At 41.1% G+C, this 22239-nt stretch overlaps 1 protein-coding gene across 1 annotated transcript in view; it reads left to right on the plus strand.

The window, feature by feature from the left end:
- Positions 1–16854, plus strand: part of pcxb (pyruvate carboxylase b) — a 309723-nt gene extending 292869 nt beyond the window's left edge. Inside the window, exons 25-27 of the mRNA XM_030722659.1 lie at positions 11751–11891; positions 12382–12483; positions 13887–16854. Coding sequence (XP_030578519.1) covers positions 11751–11891; positions 12382–12483; positions 13887–14036 — 393 coding nt within the window. The 3' untranslated portion in view covers positions 14037–16854. The remainder of the gene's footprint in view (positions 1–11750; positions 11892–12381; positions 12484–13886) is intronic.
- The last annotated feature ends 5385 nt before the right edge of the window (positions 16855–22239 follow it).

Raw genomic sequence — 22239 nt, forward strand, 5'->3', positions numbered from 1 at the left:
TCTCTAGTGTTTGTCAATACCTGTAATTTAAAACTATTCAGTGTTCAGTCATATTGCTGCTGCCTTAATCCTTTTCTTTTTTTTTTTTTTCCCTTCCTATATTATTAAGGACATACCTATATCTGATCCATAATGCATTAGCGTCCTTAGGTGCAGTATTCCTGTGTGTTTGAAAGCCGGAGTTATCACCAGTGAAATATTAATAACCTGGCAGTCGAGCACCTATCAAAGAGGCACTGACAAAGTTAAAAGACAGCCATCACTGGGGGGGGTTTGAGCTGCATGAGTTCTGAACGAATTGACTTTTTGGTCAAATGTTGCATTTGATGAGACTGACAGTTTGAGTGTTAAGTTAGAGACGGACTGAGCGGTGGCCAAATGAATGTCAGCGCAGGTAGCCTCGTGTCAGCTTGTGACTGGTATCATTTGGTGTTTGTACTGGTTTTGTAGAATTACAGTACGTTCTGTTAAAGCAGTGAAAAACCCAGGAGAAAGAAAATGGGTAGTTTTTAAGTCGAGTTTTGTAGGTGCTTCTGGCAAATCCAAGTTGATACCTGTCAGAACGCATGACTTTTGCAGTGCAGCTGCATTATTTTTTTTTTTTGAACATTCTTTATTTAAGAGTATGTTATTATGAACCCAACATATGTGCATCTGTACATATTTACCTGCATACACATAATACAACAGAAAAAAGAAAACAAACACACAAAAAAAAAAAAAAAAAAAAAAAAAAAAAAAAGGAGGGAAAAAAAAAAAAAAAAAGGGGGGGGGGGGGGTTAGTGTCTCAGCAAACAATTAACATGCATTTCAGCAACTGAAATCGATCAAAATGGTCCTTGTGGACTCACATGAGGGGTGGGTGAACCCACCCGGCGTCTTCCATAGAGAAGAGGAAGAACAAAACCCACAAAAGGGACTGACACAACTTCTTAGAACCTACATCTTCATCTGTGAGACCATCCAAAGTGGGAGATGGCTGGGGTCCATACTCTTAGAAAGACGTCCATTTTTACTTGAAGTGTTGCCGTTATCTTTTCCATTGTATACACCCCTTTCAGTCTTTCTTGCCATTGTTGAAGGGTGGGGGGCAAAGGCTTGAACCAGGACAGAGTTATCATTTTCCTTGCAACCAGTAGAAGAATCTGTAGTAACTGAACTTCCTTTTTCCCAATATTTCCTCCTGGGGTCAAGCCCAATATGTAATGCAGTGGGTTCAGCGGTAGTGTGAACTTAAAAATTTTTTGAACTTCTGTCTGCACTCCCTGCCAGAATGAGGTCAATGCTGGGCAGTCCCAGAAAATATGAGTGTGATCCCCTATCTGGTTACAATTCCTCCAACACAAATTTGTAGCATTCCTGTCGTATTTTGAGATACTAAAGGGCGATTTAAAGAATCTCATTTTCAATTTCCAATCAAATTCCTTCCACCCTGGGCTATGGGTGATCTTATGACCATTTTCACAAACCCTCTCCCACTCTTCGTCTTCAATAACAATGTTCATTTCCAGTTCCCACTTTTGTTTTATATCTAAGGAATTGTCAGAGAAATGCATCTGTAAGTGTCTATATATATTAGACACAATCTTCCTCTTGCTATTTTCCTCTACGCATTTTACCATAAACTTTTCCAGGGGTATTATATTTTGTTTCAAAGTAGGCCATTCCTTGTGTGATAAGAGAAAGTTTCTTAATTGTAAATATCTATAAAAATCTTTAGAGCATAATCCATATTTGTCTTGTAGCTGCTTAAATGACTTAAGGGTTTCTCCATTGAATAACTGGTTGATTCTTATTAATCCCTGCTGTGCCCATCTCTGGTATCCTGTATCCAGTTTGTTTGGAAAAAAGTCAATAATCTTGGCTATTTTCACTATGCGTGATATTGTTAAAGGTGCTCCTATTTTTTTCCTCACCAAGGACCAAACCCTGTGCGTACAGATAATCCACTCATTTTCAACTTTTAAATCTTTCCATTTCTTTCCCTCCATAAATGGGATCCCTTCAAGAGGTACCAACTGGCACGCATTATTCTCCAGGCCAATCCAGTTCGTCTCCTCATCTTGTACAAGCCATTCGACCACGACACGAAGTTGTGCTGCCCAGTAATACAACTTCAAATTAGGCAAACCGAGACCACCTCTTTCTCTTGGGCTGAATAGTAGTTTCTGCCTAATCCTTGGCTTCCTCCTCTGCCAAATAAAGTTATTAATCATTTTATCTAAAGTTTTAAAAGCAGAGGCAGGTATCCAAATAGGGAGTGCCTGAAATAGATACATTAATCGTGGGAGTAAATTCATTCTCACTGTTTCTATTCTGCCCAATAAGGACAGAGGAAGAATCTCCCATCTGGTTAGGTCCGACTTTATTTGTGTGATTAGTCTACCATAATTTCCATTAAATAGTTGCGAGGTTTGTGGTGTAATCATCACACCCAAGTATTTAAACCCCCTTTTGGGCCAATTAAAAGTGGCCTCTTTATCTAAACTTTTTGGCCATTTGCCCACCAGCATCATAGCCTCTGACTTGGTTTCATTGATCTTGTAGCCTGAGATTTCTCCAATATCTCTTAAACCAGTCATGAGCCTGGGGATCGAACTCAGAGGGTTAGAAATATACAAAATAATGTCATCCGCGTATAATGAAATTTTATGAGTGACTCCTCCTGCTGTTACTCCATGAATTCTAGAGTCTGTCCGTATGCTTTCCGCCAGGGGCTCGATACTAATTGCAAATAGTAGAGGCGAAAGAGGACATCCCTGCCTAGTCCCTCTTTTTAAACTAAAATTCTTTGAGGAATATCCATTCACCCGTACTTTGGATGTGGGTCCAGAATATAACACAGTAATCCAATTAATAAAATCTCTATGAAATCCCATTTTTTCTAGTGTGTGTCTCAGGTACTGCCAGTCAACCCTATCAAATGCTTTTTCAGCATCAAGGCTGAGAAGCATTGAAGGATCCTGTTTTTGTTTTGCCACAGAGATCACATTTAAGGTTCTCCTAATATTATTTATCCCTAGACGTCCCGTTATAAATCCTGTTTGGTCCGGTTTAATTATTGTGTGGATACATTTTTGAATTCGATTTGCCAATATTGTAGTCAGAATTTTTAAATCACAGTTAAGCAAACTTATTGGTCTGTAGGATGAACAATTTGTGGGGTCTTTGCCTTCCTTGGGAATTATAGATATTATTGCTTCTGACCAAGACTTTGGGGGATCCTTATTTGTGAGGGCATAATTAAATACCCTTTGTAATAGGGGTGTGACTTCTGTTTTAAAATACTTATAAAATTCCCCAGGGAACCCATCTGCTCCTGGCACTTTGTTGTTTTTTAAATTTGTTATGGCTTCCTCAATTTCCTTTTTTGTGATTGGATCCCTCATTGCTCTAGCGTCATTTTCCATTAATTTTGGTAACGTAATTTTACCCAGTTCCTTCTTAATCTTCTCTATTTTATTGTCTATCTCCTCTGATTCATAAAGCATCTCATAGTAAGCTGAAAAAGCTTCTGCTATGTCTTTAGGATGGGACAGTGTTTTCTTTGTAAAAGGATGCATTATCTTTTCCACTGTGCGATCTGCCTGTTTCTTACGCAACTGAAATGCTAATAGCCTGCTAGCCCTATTACCTGATTCATAGTACTTTTGGTTAGCAAACCGTAATGCACCCTCAGCCTTATATGTCAACAAGTTATTTAGCGTTTGCCTGTATTCGCTGAGAGATTTTAAAATAGTTTCATCATTTGTCTTTTTATGTTCTTCCTCCAATTGCTGAATGCGGTTTTCTAATTCTACTTGTTTTTTATTGCGTTCTCTTTTAATTTGGGATGACAGAGAAATGAGCTTGCCCCTCATTACCGCCTTTGCAGCTTCCCAAAGAGTAGACACTGATACTTCCCCATTATCATTTTTTTCCATATACTCGTTCCAATCTTTTTTAATTCTTTGAACTACTTCTGGGCAGTTCAGAAGCGAAACATTCATTCTCCACTGTTTTGGTTGTTTATCATTTTCTAAGTTTATTGTCATGACAACTGGACTGTGGTCTGATATTGTTATTGGTTTGATGTGACAATTTATGACTTTATGTACATCTCTCCTTAAGACAAAAAAGAGATCTATTCTGGAATAACTTCCGTGAACCTTTGAAAAAAAGGTGTAATCACGCTCCCTGGGGTGACTTTGACGCCATACATCTATCAGCCCCAATTCTTCAATCAAACTAGGCAATATTTTAGCCTTCTGGGGCACTGGTCTTTGTTCACAAGGATGTTTGTCCATTCTGTGGTTCATCACACAGTTAAAATCACCTCCTGCTATTATAAATCCCTCCGCTTTGGTTGTCAAAAGGGCTGAAATATCCTTAAAGAAGCTAGGATCATCTTCATTAGGCGCATAGATGTTTAAGAGGGACATTTTCACCCCTCTAATTGTACCCACAGCCAAGATGTAGCGTCCCTTTTTGTCTTCATACATGTCTTCTAAGGCAAAACCTAGTGATCTGTGACACAAAATGGCAACTCCTCTCTTTCTACCCCTTTCACATGAAGCACTATAAACCTGCCCCACCCACTCCCTTCTGAGTTTTTTATGTTCTGTCTCATTAAGGTGGGTTTCCTGAAGCATTGCAATAGAACAATTCAATCTTTTCAGCTGGGTCAGAATTTTCTTTCTCTTCACGGGATTATTTATTCCCTTTATATTATAAGTGATTACTGTTAATGTATCCATTTTTGTAGCTTATCCCTTGTAACTGTACTTAATTATAATCAGAGTGAAGTCAAAAGTTGCAATTACATAGAAAATATTGTTTGCTGAGAGACACAAAATGGTAAAGAAACAAAAAAGTTTTCCTGAACATGAAAAACAACTGTGAGCTTCCAATAACCCGGTGGTTTGCCCCTGAAATGAGGTGAACACAAACACAACCCTACAACTAAAGTCAGGGGGTCCCCACCCCCGATCTTCTTTGGGCAGAGAGATGGGGCTCTCTGGGTGGTGTGCACAAAGTGCCTGGGCGATGGTCCTCCAAGATGTCCCCAAGGTATCCTCACACCGCCATAATCGTAAAATTTGCTTCATCCAGTCCTCCTCTTCCTCCCTTCCCCACCGTCCCGTAGCTTATTTTTCAACACTTCTTTTATAGCCTGAATCTATATGTTGAAGTCAATATTTTATGATAAATGACACTCCCTTGCATGTCTAGTCTTATTTACTATTATTCTATTGTTATTGTCTATTATCTTCCTTACTGTTCATCACAAATTTAGCTTCTATTTACCTCTCATGCACTTCTAGACTTGATATGGCGATCTCATTCACAGGAAGGGGCTCTCTTCTCTCTGTTATCACCTTGGATAATGGCTCTGATCTCAGCAGGGTTCAGCTGTTGGCTCTTTCTCTTCTTTCCCTGAGTTGTCCATCCGTCTCGTGTCAACTCCTGTTCCAGTATCTCTCCGTCCTCCAAAGATGATTCAATGCCGAGTTCTTTCAGTGTAGAATGCGCTGCTGAAAGTGAGGGGAATAATTTTGTGCCCTCGTTCAGGAAGAGTTTCAGCTGGGCTGGGTATGGTGACTGGGCCCTGATGTTCTTTTCTTTTAGCTTTTTTATTACTTCTCTGACTTTTTTCCTTTTCTTCTGCAAGTCCGGTGAGTAGTCATGGTCGAAATAAATCGTGTGCTCTTGGTACCGTATGTTTTTTTGCTTCCAAGCTTGTGAAAGCACTTTTTGTTTTACACTAAAGTCCAAAAACCGGGCTATGATGGATCTTGGTGGCGCCGCTGCGGCTTTAGGCTTCGGACCTGGTGCTCTGTGTGCTCTTTCTAATTTAATAACAACTTCTTCTCGGAACTCTAAAGAGGTGCTCAGGAGGTCTGTGATAAAGTTTATCATGTCTTCCTTTTCCGCTCCCTCTGGAACGCCATACAGCCTGATGTTATTACGGCGGAGTCTGTTTTCCATGTCGTCACATTTAGCCGTGAGGAGAGCTTCTCTTTCCAGCAAATATCCCAGTGCTCTCTCCTGCCGTATGCTTCTGTCCTCCGTTGCACTTACTCTGTCCTCCGCTTCAGTCACTCTTCTGTCCAGCCCCTCCATTCGTTTCTTCAAGTCCTCCATAGATGACTCTACCCGGTGTAAAGAGCTCTTCAGCTCCCGAAATGAGTCAGTGTTTTCCTGCCGAAGTTTTCTTAATTCCATTAGCATCGCTGTTTCCCCGCTGGCGTCTCCCATAGCTTTCAACGGTGTAGCTTCGGCTAACGTTAGCTGCTTGGAGCCTGTTATAACGTCGTCTTTTCTACCTGCCTTCATGTCGTTCTTTTCTGACTTCTGACTAGAACTCCGTATTCTTGAGCCCTTTCCCTTCAGTTTGGTACTCATTTATCACTTTTCATTACTTTGTCGGCTATATGTTGGTGGGTCTGGTGGAACTGCAAGTTTATGCGTCCGTCCTCTTCATATCCTTCCCGGAAGTCCGCAGCTGCATTATTAACTGTGTTTTTGTAACTGACAGTGTTTATGAGCTTTTGGCAGAGAGTCTGTAAGAGACGGAGAGAGTCTTGATCAAAACAGATTTAACCAACACATCTTTTAGAGCTCTGCACTAGACCTAAAGCCTGCAGCAGTTGATATTGTGGGAATCGGATATAAAGCCTTTCACTTTAATCATTTATTGTTTCGCACTTCACGTCAAGCTTACCCAAGAATGAAAAGTGAGCCTCAAAGATCTCTATGTTCTGAATATAATAGGGCACAGCCTAAAATACTGTGACCAGATTTTTCTTTATTTTTTTGAGTGTGCTATCATTTCTGTTGGGTCTCACTGAGGTTCTCTTGGCCTTCTGATTCCTGCTAAGCTGGACATTTAGGCGCATGTCCCTCTTTTATAAAGGAAATGAGCACTGTGAAAAAACATCTGATGCCTTCTTCAAGTGCACACGTACATAAATAGACACCTACACACGGGTTACTTCTCTCTCCACAGCCGTCATTCACCCACACGTGCATATAGCACTTAAAAAAGAAAGGCAGGGAGAACATTGCCTTACGTGTATCTGGCATGTGCTGATGACTCAGTTTGCCATTAATCATGTTTGACAGAAATATAAACACAGATTTTCACAAACATGGAGTCATTTATTTACCGACCATCACTTCTAATGTGCACAGACACGGACACATAATCTCATTACTGTCACAGGCAACATAAGTCGTTAATAAAGTCATAGCAAAGACATTGTGTTAAGCATTAAGTGAAACTTGTTTAACTCAGATATCATAACTAAAAATTGCTGAGCAGTTAAAGCGGTTGAGTCTGGCAGGAGGAGCTGCGTGTGTGGCCTACGTAGATGAGAGCAGTCGCTGGGATAGAAGAGATTCACGATGCACTAAGGAACCAAAGCAGGAGACAGCTGAGCGTCAGGGTTTGGTGTGATAGAATTTTATTGGCTTGACATTAATGTAGTTTATCTGATGCCATTAAGTGACCAAGTATTCATTTAATGAGTCTGTATTTTTGTGATGAACTTGTTGCGTTTGCCTTTACTGCAACTTGATGTTTAGAAGTCTTTTTAATTTTTCTCTGACTTTGCCGTGAATAATTTGCCACAATTACTGGCTAGAATAATTCGTTTTTGTACTCCTGAGTGAAGCGCGCGCACACACACACACACACACACACGTGGGAACAGTTCAGCCACTTATATGTTGGTAATCAACTGTCACTGTGTCCAAGTACCATGCCAATTCTAAACACCTCCTAAGTGTGCAGTAAATTTGAGAAAAGTCAGTATGTCAATTAAAAAGAACCAACTTCTCGTACTTCAGTTCTGAGGATTGTAGGTGGTTAACAGATATGAAACAGAAGTGTAATGTAGAGAGACTTATGCAACAAAGGTGATGGGTACACACGGGGCACAGAAGTGTTTTACATGCACATCTCCCAACAAAATACTCTTCAAAAGATTCATAAATTATGTGAAACTCTTCATATATGCAGATACTGCTTTTATATGGGAACACCTGAGGAGGAGATGTAGCATAGAAGCCACACAGATGGAAAAGGTTAGGCAGAGTGCTGTCAAGAGCCTAACAACAACAAAAGCATCAGCTACAGAGTTTGGTGTAAAAGAACATTAAGAAAGAAAGACAGAGGGCCAAAGCTTGCAGAGAAAGAAGATACAGAGAGCAGGAAACAGATGAAGAGTCAGAGCACCCAGAGAAAGAGTGACGCATAATAAAATTAAGATCAATACATATCTGCAGCAACGTGTATTTTTGTCTTTACACTGAGGTTTAGTTTGGAATATCAATGTAGACTGAGCAGCTCAGATGGCAATGTGGGGAACAGAGAGGACGCCAGTGGAAAGGTTGAGAAGAAGGGAAGCATAAACACAGCGTAAGAGAGGCAGAGAGCTAGACAACAGATAAGAGACACCGAAAGAGGCAAATGATGGAAATTAATAATGGCATGAGTCACAGTGGGCCCCAGAAATAGGTAGCAACATAACAATACAAAATAGAAAGCTGTGACACATGGGAGGACTGACAAAGAGAGAGACTGAAAGCCAGAGAGAGAAAGTTGGACAAATAGAAAGACGAGGGGGGGGGTGAGTTTCCAGATGGTGAGATGAGAGATTTGAGAAGGGGTGTGAGATAAATGAAGAAGTGGATCGGCTAGTGTTGAGGGGAAGACCTGCAAGACAAAAAGCAGGACTGACCAGAATTGATATGAGAAGGTGGTCTGTCGGTTCATAGAGGTGAGCCATGTCTGTCGTAAGACGCACTTACAGGTAGCAAGCAACAGTGTTAACAGCTGTACTAAAGACACAAAATGTTCATATCCTCTCGCCCGCTCTTGTTTGTGTCTCTCTCCCTGCCTTTGTTTTTATTTCTCTGATTATCATTCTGTCTATACCACTTGTTGTCTATTTGGTGTCTGAATTTGTGTGTGTGTGTGTGTGGTAACAGTAAACGCACAGAATCACAGCTCCAGGCCTTAGAGGGCAAAAGCATTTTTCTGCATTGCTCCTAAAACTTGAATTTTTAGCCAATACGGAAACTTTTGTGGTGAACAGAATTATTCGTAACACGCGCACACAGTGTGTTGTGATCTCAGTCAGCAGCAGCAGCGTTTTCTCCTCTCCTCTTACAGCACTAGAGGCAGAATGACAACCACCCAGGAGCTGAAGGGGAAAAAAGGGACAGGTTACAATTATAAGTTTTTGTTTTATTAAAAAAACAAATCTTTCAACTAATCATTTGTAAGCCACTCGTGTTTTTTTAAGATTGTGTTTGACAGGTTGTCAGCTAACACACACATAAGCGTGATTCATAACTGAATATTCGGTATTAGCTCATAATTCATATTCAGTGACAGATGCAAAAATGATTCTAATACACGCGTGTTTGACATGTTTTTAATGTGCAGAAAGGTTTCATTTAAATCGTGTTGAAGCACGAGCTGTTCAAGTCCCAAACGCAGACACACACACAGTTTGCCTATCTGCAAGTTGACTCAGCCGGTGTGCAGAGAACAGGAGTCATGGGGGGGGATATACTGCTTCTCTTGATTAATTATATTATTTTCTATTAGGTACACTTGGAGTCCATAAGCATTTTTATAATTTTGCCTCTGTACACCAGCACAGTCAAGATGTGACTGAAGTGCAGACCAGGGTTATTATAGTTAACGAAAACGAACGAAATAACGAAAACTGAAATTGAAAAAACATTGTCGTTAACTGAAATAAATAAAAACTATAATTAAAAGGAAAAAACGATAACTAATTAAAACTGAATTGCGAGTTTACAAAACTAACTAAAACTAACTGAAATTATAAGCTGACTTTCATTTACTTGTTTTTTTTTTTTTTTAAGCCTTGTGGATTGATATGAAATCATTGTTTCCGCTCTCCGAGTTTAAGCTGGGAGCGCCACAGGACAACTGTGTGTGTGAGTGCGCATGTGCGTGCGCTCACCGCGCTGGTCCGCAAAGTAATAGCTGCGGTCTGCCGAGAAAGCGGCAGAGTCCCGTATGGAGGTTCTTTGAGTACAAACACCTGCACACGACCACAAGGTAATTAACACTCACAATCCAGCTACACAAGCATAAATGTGGACATGAGGTCGGCAAGTTCCGTAGGCTATGTACAGAGGCCGCAAAGACCCTGCAGGTTTAATTAGCAGCATCTAACCAAGCTAGCTCCAAAACAGAAGCAGCTTCAGGTGGTGAGAACATCAGGATGCAGCTGGATTTGAGCTTTGACTCCTTCAAAGAGTTTGTTTTTGTCACCACATGTAGCTGTTGTTAATCTGCTGCACTGATGCTGAACTTTATTGTGGAGTTTATTGTAGAATTTATTGAGTTTGGGAGTTCATGTTTTTCTTTGTTTCTCCCTGTTGATGTTCATGTGTGTCCTTAATATTACACACATTTAGCATGTCTTGTGAACAGTTGGTTGTTGAATATATTTCTTTAAACTGTATCTTTTGTCAAGTTTTCATTACACAATAGTCACTTTTGCGCCTTGAATCTTGCACCTGATTAGGTATGAAAATACTAAAACTAATACTGAAACTAACTGAAACTAACTAAAACTAAGCATTAAACCAAAAATAAAAACTAATAAAAACGAGCAAAACCACTCTGAAAACTAATTAAAACTAACTGAATTAAAGAAAAAAAAGTAAAAACTAACTAAAACTAAACTATAATGTAAAATCCAAAACTATTATAACCCTGGTGCAGACTTTCAGCTTTAAAACCAGGGGTTTACCAAATGTACTACATTAACTGTTTAGGAATTACAGCCATTCTTATACACAGACCTCCATTTTTAAAATTACTTGGACAGTTGAGTAACAGGCAGTTTCATTTCTTCTATAATTATTGATATTTGCTCTGGTTATAGATAAGTTTTTTTAAAAAAAAAGAAAAAATTCTGCTCACAGCCTTTTTGTGTGGTTTAAACTAATGTGCGTGCACACAGTTGAGCTCATTTGAAGGGATACTGATTGACACTAAAAGTGTGCATTTGAGGAGTCTGAGAGAGCAGAAAGCAATTTTTTTTAGCAAGAATTTAAAATCTAAACTGCTGATCAAGAAAATGTCACAGTATGTTTTAGGCTGTGATTAAGAAATTTGCATAAGCCTCTATTTTTTTATTTGTTTTACAGCATTACACTATTATGGTAAAAGCAATATTAATCCACAGCCCCTGGTCTAAATGGTTGGCACTTATACAGATATATATCTAAATCTTTTAGTGGTTTAACCTCAGTGGTTCCAAAACACACACACCAACACATCATTAGCAAGATAGCTGCCATGTAAGGTGCTGCCTGCAAACAGGGACAATTATTTACACAAAGACTTCAGAACATGCAGGTAAAACTAAAAAGCACCAAGGTAAAATAGAGACAGGAAATTAAGTTGATGTGTGGACATTAACAGTGTTAAAAATTACTGGACATAGGATGGTGCTGTTGTTTGAAGTTGATGGAAACCCTCAGCTCAGTCTGAAGTCAATAAAAATTCAGGAAGAGGAGGAAATATTGTATTCCAGCAGGCTCTGCAGTCTGCTTTATTGCTTCAGCTGGACTTGTGAGCAGAGTATCCATGTGTTAATTTCAGTTTTATAAAGTAATCTAATTTCCATCACTTCCTCCTTGACACCATGCCCTCCTCTGTACTTTATTTTTTTTTTCCTTTGCTTTGCTTTTATTGTCCCACTGTTGCATTTCAGGTGGAGCTGGAGAGAGGAAAGATCCTCCACATCAAGGCCTTGGCACTGGGTGACCTGAACAAGGCTGGGCAGAGAGAGGTCTTTTTCGAGCTCAATGGACAGCTGAGATCTGTGCTTGTTAAAGACACAGTCGCCATGAAGGTACACGGGGACGTATTGAGGGAGGGATGTGAGATAAAGCTGGGAAAGTGCATGGGTTGATGACGATGATTGTTGGAGAAAAACTGATACTTTTAATCAAAGGACAAACTTGTGAGTTGTTTGCTGGATGAATAACTGTTTAGATTGGATGGTTTGAGTGAAGGATCAGTGAATTGTAGTTTTATCAGGCATGCAAGGGAAGGCCCTTGAAAAATTGTTGTTTGGCAAGTTGAGGCTGGATTTCAAAAGAAAAGCAGATTTCGTGACAGTCTATCCCCGGTGATTTTTATTCATAGAAACAGATGGTTGTGAAGTGTAGAAGGGGACTCAGCAGGGGGGGAACGTTTCAATGGGTAGTTGGATGACTGTATGGATAGATCATTCCCTGGATGAGTGGATAAATGGAGACAGGCATGTGTGGGGGGGTACTTGGAAGGATGAATGACCAGACAGATGGATGCATTAAGTATTTCTTTGTCCCTTCACCCAGGAAATGAAGTTCCATCCTAAAGCTCAGAAGTCCATCAGGGGTCAGGTGGGAGCACCCATGCCTGGAAAAGTCCTGGAGGTCAAAGTAAAAGTTGGATCCAAGGTCAGTTCATTGAGAGCCTTCACTTTTTTTCTTTTTTTTTCCTCAACATTTCAGGTCTTGAAGATTTTTCATTACTTTAGGTTATAACAGTCACAACAGTGAAACATTTTTCTCACTCAATAGATTTGTTTTTTTTTTTCCCCTTCTCCTAATCAGGTGATTTCTCATTTCAGTTAAAATGTTTCTGCTGTTTGGAATTGCTCTTCAGATTCCAGTGTTTTTAAACTTCAGCTAATTCTGCTGAATAAATGCAAATTATTAAAAAAAACTCTTGATCTGGTTCTGTCCACACAACCACAATCATGGGGAAGATTGTTGACGGTTGTCCAGGTCACAATCATCAATGGAGGGTAAACCACAGAAGGTGACTGCTTACAGGTCTGCTGTTCCCAGAGTTCTGTATTGGTGCATATTCGTGGAAAGTTGACTGGAAGGGAACAGCGTGGCAGAAAAACAGGAACAACAAACTGGGATGACCGCAGCCTGAGAGAAATGTCAAGAAGAGTCGACCGAAGAACAAGGAGTGGACTGAGGCTGGTGTCAGTGCGCCAAGACCCACTCTTAGGACAGAACAACAGCTGTCACTCTCCTGATATCGAGCCTATCCTGAACCAGAGTCTTATCTGGATTAAGGAGCACAAGAACTGGACTTGCTCACTGGTCCAAAGTCCTCTTTTCAGATTAAAGTAAATGTTGCATTTCATGTGGAAATCAAAGTCCTACAGTCTGAACCAAGGCTGGAGAGGCACAAAATCCAAGGTGTTTGTAGAAACCTCACACTGGACTTCAGTCTGTGATGGTGTGGGGTGCTCTGTCATCTCCTGGTGTTGGTGGTGATTGGTCAGCTGTGTTTCATTAAATCCAAAGTCAGCGCAGCATCTACCAGGAGGTTTCAGAGCACTTCCTGCTTCCATCTGCTGACGAGCTTCACGGAGATGCTGATTTCCTTTTTCCAGCAGCACTTGGCACCTGCCCACAGCACTAAAACTGCCACCGAATGGTTGGTAGAGAAGGATGAGAAAACACCCAAACCAAAAATATAGATGAGCTGAAGGTCACAATCAAAGCGGCCCGGGCTTCAATAACACCTCAGCGGTGCCACAAGCTGATCTCCTTCATGCCACAACACAAAGATGCAGTAATTCATGGAAAACAAGTCCCCAACCAAGCAATGAGGGTATAAATGAAGCTACTTTTCAGAAGCTGGATATTTCTGTACTGAAAATCCTTTTTCTGATTGATTTTTAGGAAATATTCTAATTTAAGGTGCTCAATTGGAGATTTTCATGAGCTATAAGCTGTAATCGGCCAAAAAAAAAAAAAAATGGGTCATGTGCACTGAAAGTCTTGTTCATTGACTTGTTTTAATGATCTGTGAACTGTGCTTGCAAAAATCCTTACAGGTGGAGAAAGGACAACCCCTGTGTGTCCTCTCGGCCATGAAGATGGAAACCGTGGTCAACTCCCCAATGGCCGGGACCATTAAGGCTGTCCATGTCACACCCGATGCTTCCTTGGAGGGAGATGACCTGATACTGGAAATCGAGGAATAGAGCAAGAGGGCAGAGGAGAGGGAGTGGTAGGAGGCAGGCATCAGACAATTTGATCTTGGAAATGGTGGGAGCTGGGGGAATGGGGGGAGATTGAAATAAAGAGGAAGAGGAAGATAGGCATCTGTGACCCCAGATATGTAGATATTCTCTTTGGGTGCACTGGGGACATATAATGAGGCTGTATTCATATCCAGATACCTGACGGGAGCAAAGATGAGAATGTATGATAGTCCTAAACAATTATTACTCAGTCCTGCTCAAAGTAATTCCATAGTTGTGCTAATTAGCTCAAATAAATTTGACCTTTGCACATGTCGTGTCAACTTGTGGAAAATTGCATTAAATATTTTAGAATAACATCATATATATGAAATGTGATACATTCCAGTGCTGAAACACTAGTCTTAAATGTGAGCTAACCATGTCTGACACTATCAGGGTTATAACCTCACATGTTTAGTGGGTAGAGGAAACTTTTACTTTGCTGGTTTTGAAAGAGATGAATAGACTTGTGGATGTATTACACAATTACCGATGTTCATAATGGAACAGTCGTCATTGTTTTTAGCATTCTCGCTTTTACAGGTTGTTTGTAATCTTTGACTCTATTCACGGTGCATTCTGGGAATGTGTATTCACTGTAGCATTTAGGCACTTTGTCCCCCAATTTAAAGTTAAATATTTCTTTAGCAATGACGGCACAGTACACAGGGGCTGAAGAAGTAAATCGCATTTTGTCCATCTGGGGTTTTTTTTTTTTTTTCCTTGCAATAAGAGAAGCACAACAAAGCGAGATTAGGTTGATAAGGACACACCAGTAACATCTGATGTTGCTCCAAAGGGTATTTTTCAAAAAGTACTGTCAGTGCAAGTAAGTGGTTTCCCTTTTTTTAAAGATCTCTGCAGGTGTTTTCTTACTCATGTCTGATTTCTAACCCTCAAAATTTAGAAATGTGCAAATCGGATTACAGTTGGTTTGAACATGGCTCTTAATTCAAAGCCTATCGCCATGAATATATTCGAGGTATGTCGACATACAGTCAGTCGTGGTGTTTGAGGTCTTTTTTTTAAGTGTGAGATGTTGAAAAAGTTGTCAGAGAAGCGGTTTGACGGTCTCTTCAGAACCAGGCAGAGATTATGGTGGATGGTCTGTCTGCATGGGGATTTTCACTGCTAGGTGTAAATGGGATTACATGGTGCTGTAATGGAGCCATGTGATGTTATTTTCTGAGGCTCTGCTGATTAATTTATGGATTAATTCTCTGTCAAATGATGTTAAATTAGCCGGACTAATAAGGGACTCTGGAGACTCCCAGCAGCAGCGCTCTGCTTTGTGTCTAATGCGGGTGTGTTTGCACAAATGACTCAATGTGCGCGTGCATGTGAGCAAATTCTAAAACAAATTCAGCCCAGCCTCCGTAACACACCTCCTGATATCAAATTACACTCTAGAAAAAAGTTAAATAGTCACATTCACACATGCTCTGGTGCAAAATACCCAAGCTAGCCCTTCAGTACTGCCTGAATCACAGCAAAACACCTAACTGTGGCTTTGTCTCTACAGTACGACCAGTGTAGCAATAAACGTGCTGAGAATAAACACAAAATTAGACTCAAACTCAGTTTTGCCCCTCTGTTATCTGCAGGCCTTCCAACAGTCTGTATGTCTTCACCCCTGAAGCGATGACTGAATGTTTTAAACTACCCTGACCAGTGAAGGTAGACAGTCACATCATTTACAAAAAAAAATTGTCACTGTTTCCTTGTAATACAGTGAAGCATGAAGTGTGTGGGACGGCGAGCCAGAAGAGAGATCACAGCAGCTTTCCCGAGTCATCTGTGCTCCTTTAACAGAAAACATTGATTGGGGGACAAAATTAAAATAGCAGTTTGTACTGCACTGGATCGTTTCCAGCATTTTTGCTCCATTACCGCTGAGAATGGATCCGCTTTTGAACCGCGCATCAATACTGAGCAGCGATGCCGTAGTTAATTGGAACGCTGATGTCTCCTCGCTCTCCCAGCCCACTGCAGTGCCTCACTGTATCTCCTGGTTTATCAGTCTGTATTTGATTCTCTTCAAAGAGACAGAGATGGATTGGTAGGTTGATGTGAATAGTTTTTGACAAGCTGTAAAGAACTGTAAAGTTTCCCCCACCCCTTCTTTTCCTCACTTTCCCTGCTTTCTCTGCCTCATCTACCAAACCATCTTTCTATTTTTCTCTCCATCCCGTCACTTCCCTCTGTGTATATTTGCACATGCGAGACGATAGCATCGATTCATGCAATAAAGTATCAATGTTTCCCTTGGTCTTTAGCCAGCAGCGATTCTAACAGCCGTGCTTATGTCAGTGTAGTACTGCTTCATGTCTGGGGGGGAAAGAAGAATAAATTGGAGAAAAAGTACACACAGCTGGAAAATGTAATTTGTTTCAGAGAAGGGGATAATAATGTCAACCTATTCTTGAGCTCATGCTATCTAGAGCCGAACTGTCAGAGTATGAAAATGGGGTCTGTGACATTTCCATTTTCCTGCTATCGCTTCTCTTTTTTTATGAAGCCAAGCTGTTTGTTTAGCAGAAATACTGCCTGCTGATTTCTCCCTGTCTACATTATATCAAATGTTTACTAATTTGTCAAGTCAGTTTTCAAATCTACATTTCTCTAATTGACGTAGTTTACAATTTAACTGTACTAAGTATGTTTAGGTCTCATGAGAGACTCTGAGCTGGATCACAGAATAAGAGAAACAAATGGCATCTAGTAAAAGTGATACATGTTCTATCTGTACTTACAAATAAAGTTAGCTAAAACTAAATCTGCATTGTGTTGGTGTGTATTGTATTTTCTACACAGTGCACATTGTATAGTTCTCTGACACATCCATCCCACCATGTTGCAGACCAAACACCCTCAGCAGCAGCCCCCCCCCACACACACACACACACACTCTGAGGAACACCGCAAAGAGCCCACATCTCCAAACTTCATAGATCCCAGTCAGGCATCCACAGGATGCCCTACAACAGGATCAGGTCATCAAGGGTCTCCGTGGATCAAAAGCTCTGCTGCTCCCTGGTAGACGCCTGCATAGGTACCATGTTCTTACCTGGGTCAGAGCTGTTTTCTCGGTAGACCTTCCCATTATTTGGCAGTTACTATTGTGGCTGATCTCGGTAAAAACCATAAGCACTGCAACAAAGGCTCAAGTGAAGGCCACCGTTTGGTTTTTAAGAACAAATATTCTCACAAAATCATTTGTCAAGGTTTCACTATAAACCTCTCACTGATCAGCTCAGCTTGAGTAAAATATGTATTTTATCTGAAAGCTGCAGTTCTGCATTTTATATTAAGCTGTCAAATCATAGCTCTTTCAGAACAATGTGTCCAACCCATAATTAGATTTCAATAAGTGAGGAGGGGGGGGGGCTTGGCATAAGCCAAACCCCGCTGAGCAATGCAAGAAATTATACTCTGCCATTTTCTCACCTTTATTGCCAGAATACGATGAGATCTGCTGGTGTGCTGGAGTCACACACACCACCATAAGCATGTTTCAGTTTGATTTCTCCGAGCCCATCCTCCTCTCATTAGCATTCAGGCCAAGTCTGGTTGTGCTGAAGGATCTTTTTTTTTTCTTGGTGCTTTCCCAAACAAGTTAATTCCTATCTCCTCTGACACCCCACTGTCTTTAACCAGGTTCAATAGATCTGATTAAGTACTTATTAACCACACCAAATCATTCAAGTTTGTAGTTCAACCAGCATCATTGATCATCCTCCACTTGCACTGTGTGTGATTGCTGGGTGGATGGATCGCGCTAGTTGACATTCTCAAACTCCTCCGATGGATTTAGTGACTCGGAGCGTCGCTAAGCCACGCACGCTTGGCTGGCATCCACTCAGTAAAGTGGGTTAAGTGAAAGTGTTAAGAGAGGAAATGGTGCCAGGATGGGAGAATAGCCTGGTGCTTAATTGTCGTCAGATTAAATCGCAGAGGTGATTTTGTAATAAGATGGATGTTGTGACCCACTTTTCAGCTGATTTGAGTGACAGCTTTGATTAATAACTTAATCAAATTTGCATATGTGAAAAAGCGAGATGGATGATAACGACCTGCTATGACCATGATTGATTTTCTGATATCAAAAAGGAGCACAAACACGGTCCCTTCTGTCAAATGGTTTGAAACTGTCCCGCAGTACCTGCCTATAGTAAAGCAATTTTAGCTAAGAGGAAGTTCCTTGTGGATAAACTCTTTATTTAAAGGGCTTCAGCTCAACAGTTGTCAGAAATAACCTTTCTAAATGTTACTGTCTTGCCCATATGGAGTTTTATAAAATAAAAAAAAAGGAAAAACCCTAAATTTTCTAAAGAAAAAAAATCGGGTAAACTTCCAGCACATTTCTGAGCAGCTTCCTGCAGCTCTCACATACTCTGTGCAGTATGCCAACTATTGACTGGTGAGTATAAAACATTTAAACACATCTGTACCAACAAAAGTTCGTTCTTAATTAGGTCTCTGCTGGCTTCCTTGCGGTCAGAGCAATAATTTGTATATCAGCTGAATATTTATGCAGCAATGATGATCACATTCATGAAAGGCCTGCTAATCTGCAGTAACACATTAATCTGTTCCCGTGGCAGTGGAAACGTGATGGGCGTCATGTTGTTGTGAATATTTTATGCCATCATTTCGTGTGTGTGGAGCAAAACATCAGTTTGCTTTTTAAAAATGAGGCTAAACTATCTTAAAGCTCCCCGTTAGACCCGCGAGTGATTGCCTCTGGTTGCATCTAATCAAGTGCTCAGTAGCTAAATGAAGCACCGCAGCTTATCTGAGTGGCTATAACCAAAATCCAGACCTACGGCTGTCAGTGTTACACACTGATGGTGTTTCCAGCCAAAAGGAATTCCAAAAACCATGTACACCCCCCCCCCCCCCCCCCCCCTCCCAAGCAGCAGCAAGCAGGCAAGTGAGCAACCATGTGACAAACTTTCATTGGATTTCGATCTGGAATTAAAGATCATTCAGTTCAGTTGGACTGGGATTTGCCAGCTGGCCAGTGACAAGTCCAAATGAGTGATAATGCTGCATCCTTACTGTGCAACGTGCATTTACTAACAAGCTTCCATCTACTTAGCAGGGGATGATGATGATGTTGGACTTGCAACTTATTTTTGCTGCCCCTCCTTTAACTCAGTTTTATGAAAACTTTTAAGCACATTTTATTCACTCAAAGTTGGTGAGATTGTTTTAAAAATCCTTTACTTACAGCCCAGATTTGTCTCCAGCAGTCGCTTTCATAAAATTAACATTATTCATGACCACCCACCGGCTGAAAAAAAAAGTGCACATTTCCTAACGCTCCATCTTTAATGTATATTTCAGCGGGGTGTCTCAGAACGGTGATATCATATCTAAGTCACCTAACAAAGTAAAAGTGATTTTTAATAACACAGTCGAACGTTGTGTTTTTAACTTCAGCACCACTTGCTGTTAATGAAATGAAGATTGTTTCCAAAAATTAATTTTTTTTAGCAGTGCTCTGATTGTGTTTTCATCTTCAGTTCTTCCAAAATATAGTCCCTCATTTGGTGTTTTGATGATAATGGTGGTGGAGAGTGCTGTCTAACCACTAACTCTGGTTCAAAGGTGTCTGTCGAACACCTACGGGACCTTTTTTATGGCTGACTTTGAAATGTTGGAAAGGGATTAATGATGGCCTGGTTCCATTAGGTGTCCCAGTAAGCTATGATGAGCCAGCATGTACAAAAGCAGGACCCCCCACTCATCCATGTGTGTAATAATAATAATGTGGCTGCTGTGTTTTCAAAATGTCTGCTGTGAAAAGGTCTATTTGGGTGAAATCTGTTGAGCGTGAAGGCCATAACATAGGATCCACGTCACGCGCCCTGCAGCTAGAGATACAGGATAGAAAGGTGAGCAATAAAAAGCTACGCATTGGTGTGCGGTGACCTTTACTTCTAAGGAAACTACTTCAGTACTGTGCAAAAGTCATGAACCACCCCTCATTTCTTTATATTTTCCCTCCAAAAAAACCAGACTTCCTATAATGTTTTAAAGTCCTGGCTTTCTGAAGGTCCTTCAAAGCCTTTCTTTGCACATTGGCTGCTTTCTCGCTCATTTTCAGTCTTTGTAGCTGACCATTTTCAGAGGAATGTTTAAGTCACTTAACACTGACCTATGAATCATTCAAGCATAAAAAAGGCACCTAATTCCAGGTATAAACCAGTGTTGTCTAAGCATAACACCTTAGTAAAGAACACATTTGTTCAGTTGAATTGCTGAAAAAATGCCAAAGATGACAGTATGACAGACTTAAAATAGTATTTTTACCCCAACAAGGTGATTTTCCCAAAGAGCTACTAGACTCAATGCCATCCAACTACTTGTTTCAGCGTTGCTTAATGTAACCAGAGAAAAGCAGCTGCAGCAAAATGTCACTATTACGAAGCTGGAGCATATTGTTCCTGTGTAGCTTAATAAAAGACGAACTTAACACGAGTTTTCGCTGGTTTTACAAAACGTCGATACGTTCACATCGCTTTTCTTGTTAAAAGCCTGTGTTTACACCAACTTAAGGGCTTATTCTTTCACCAGAGCACTGCTGCCTTCTGTGGCACTTCACCTTGCCTTTAACTACCCTGCTTTGCCATTTTAAGTGGCAGAAATGGAGCTACTATATTAAGCATTTCTTTAAAGTACAAGTGACAGTGAAATACCCTCTACTCTAAACTTTTTAAGTGGAACACTGAGTGTAACCCATAAAATAATAATTAGTCATGTCACATCACAGCTACATCTGCTGTAGGAGGGTCAGCTTTACTGAACTCCAGGAAAAGTTAACACCCGGGCAGTCATGGAGACGCTGCGCTGCTTTGTCCGCAGCAGACAGCGTTCTCTTCTTTAGCTGACACCGTGCCTCAAAGCAGGTCACAGACCTGCTTTAACGAGGTCTCAGCATCACAAGAGAAGCAAACGTTTTCATTTCGCTTGGTCTCGAGGTCGCAGACTAAATTTCTCATTTGGATCCCGGACTGAAACTGAGCGCTAGAGTTCAAGTCCCTTTGATGTATTCTTTTTTTTGTGTGTGCTTTTCCACTGTCCAAACAGTGAATGCTTACAGGCACAGAGCTGCAAAGTCTCAGCAACTCTGCATGTGAAACACCTTCTGAAGAATATCTGTAGTTTTGGCAGGCGGTGTGGCGGCAGCCGGCCGTGGAGCCAGCTTTCTAACCCATGCATGAGTCTTTTACATGGGGCACAGGGGTCCGCTGCTCTGTTGAGGTGCAACTTTCCCTTCTAATCCCTTTGCTGCTGTTCGATAATCCCTTCACTGCTTGCTTTGCTGCTTTCTTTGCTGTAATCCCTCTGCTTGAATGAAAAGAGAATAGACAAGGAGGTTGGGGTACATCGTGTCACAGACAGATGGGATTGATGGCTATGTCAGTCAGTGAGCCTCCTGTCAATCAGCACAGCCAGGATTTGATCCATCCAGCCACTAATGCTGCCCAGTTGCTGCCTTTTCCGAGTGCTCCATGGAGCCAGCTCAGATCACAAACTGAAGGATTTTAATCAGCGAGAATAAGCCCGAGATGTGAAATGCTAAAAAGCTGCTGTATAAGGATGTAACAGTCGTGTGAAAAAGACAAATAACTGATGATGATGATGATGGTTCAAAACAGCAGCACACCATCAAACACGGCCACTTTCAAACGAGGGATTTCAAGCACTCGGCCCGGCAGGTGTGGTCCACTGCCATCTTCATTTCTTTTCCATTACTCCCTCTTCAAAGATTGCTCGTGGGGACAATTTTACACCTGTCTGAGAAGGCACAGGCACAGGCTGTGCAAGGTACAGGCAGGGCACTAAAACATCCCACCCTGCATGTCCCCGCAGAAATGTCTCCTCCGGTGTGATGCCGACATGCGGCTCTGCACAATTTGTCTATGTGATGATTCCCATGATTTGCAAGGTGCAAACCACCAAACGTTTGGGACGCAGACTGCGTTCTAGTGATGAATGCACTTAAATAAATAGCACTGGCGGGAAACAAGAAAGTATCTGCCTGGAGTTTCCTCCTCCTCCTCCTCCTCCAGCTGCTTTATTAAACATTAGCAGCACAGCAGTGTATCACTGAGCCACGGGCAACCACACGAGCAATGAGTTAACAGTGCGC

This window comes from Archocentrus centrarchus, assembly GCF_007364275.1.
Source record: "Archocentrus centrarchus isolate MPI-CPG fArcCen1 chromosome 18 unlocalized genomic scaffold, fArcCen1 scaffold_23_ctg1, whole genome shotgun sequence".
In the NCBI taxonomy this organism is placed as follows: Eukaryota; Metazoa; Chordata; class Actinopteri; order Cichliformes; family Cichlidae; genus Archocentrus; species Archocentrus centrarchus.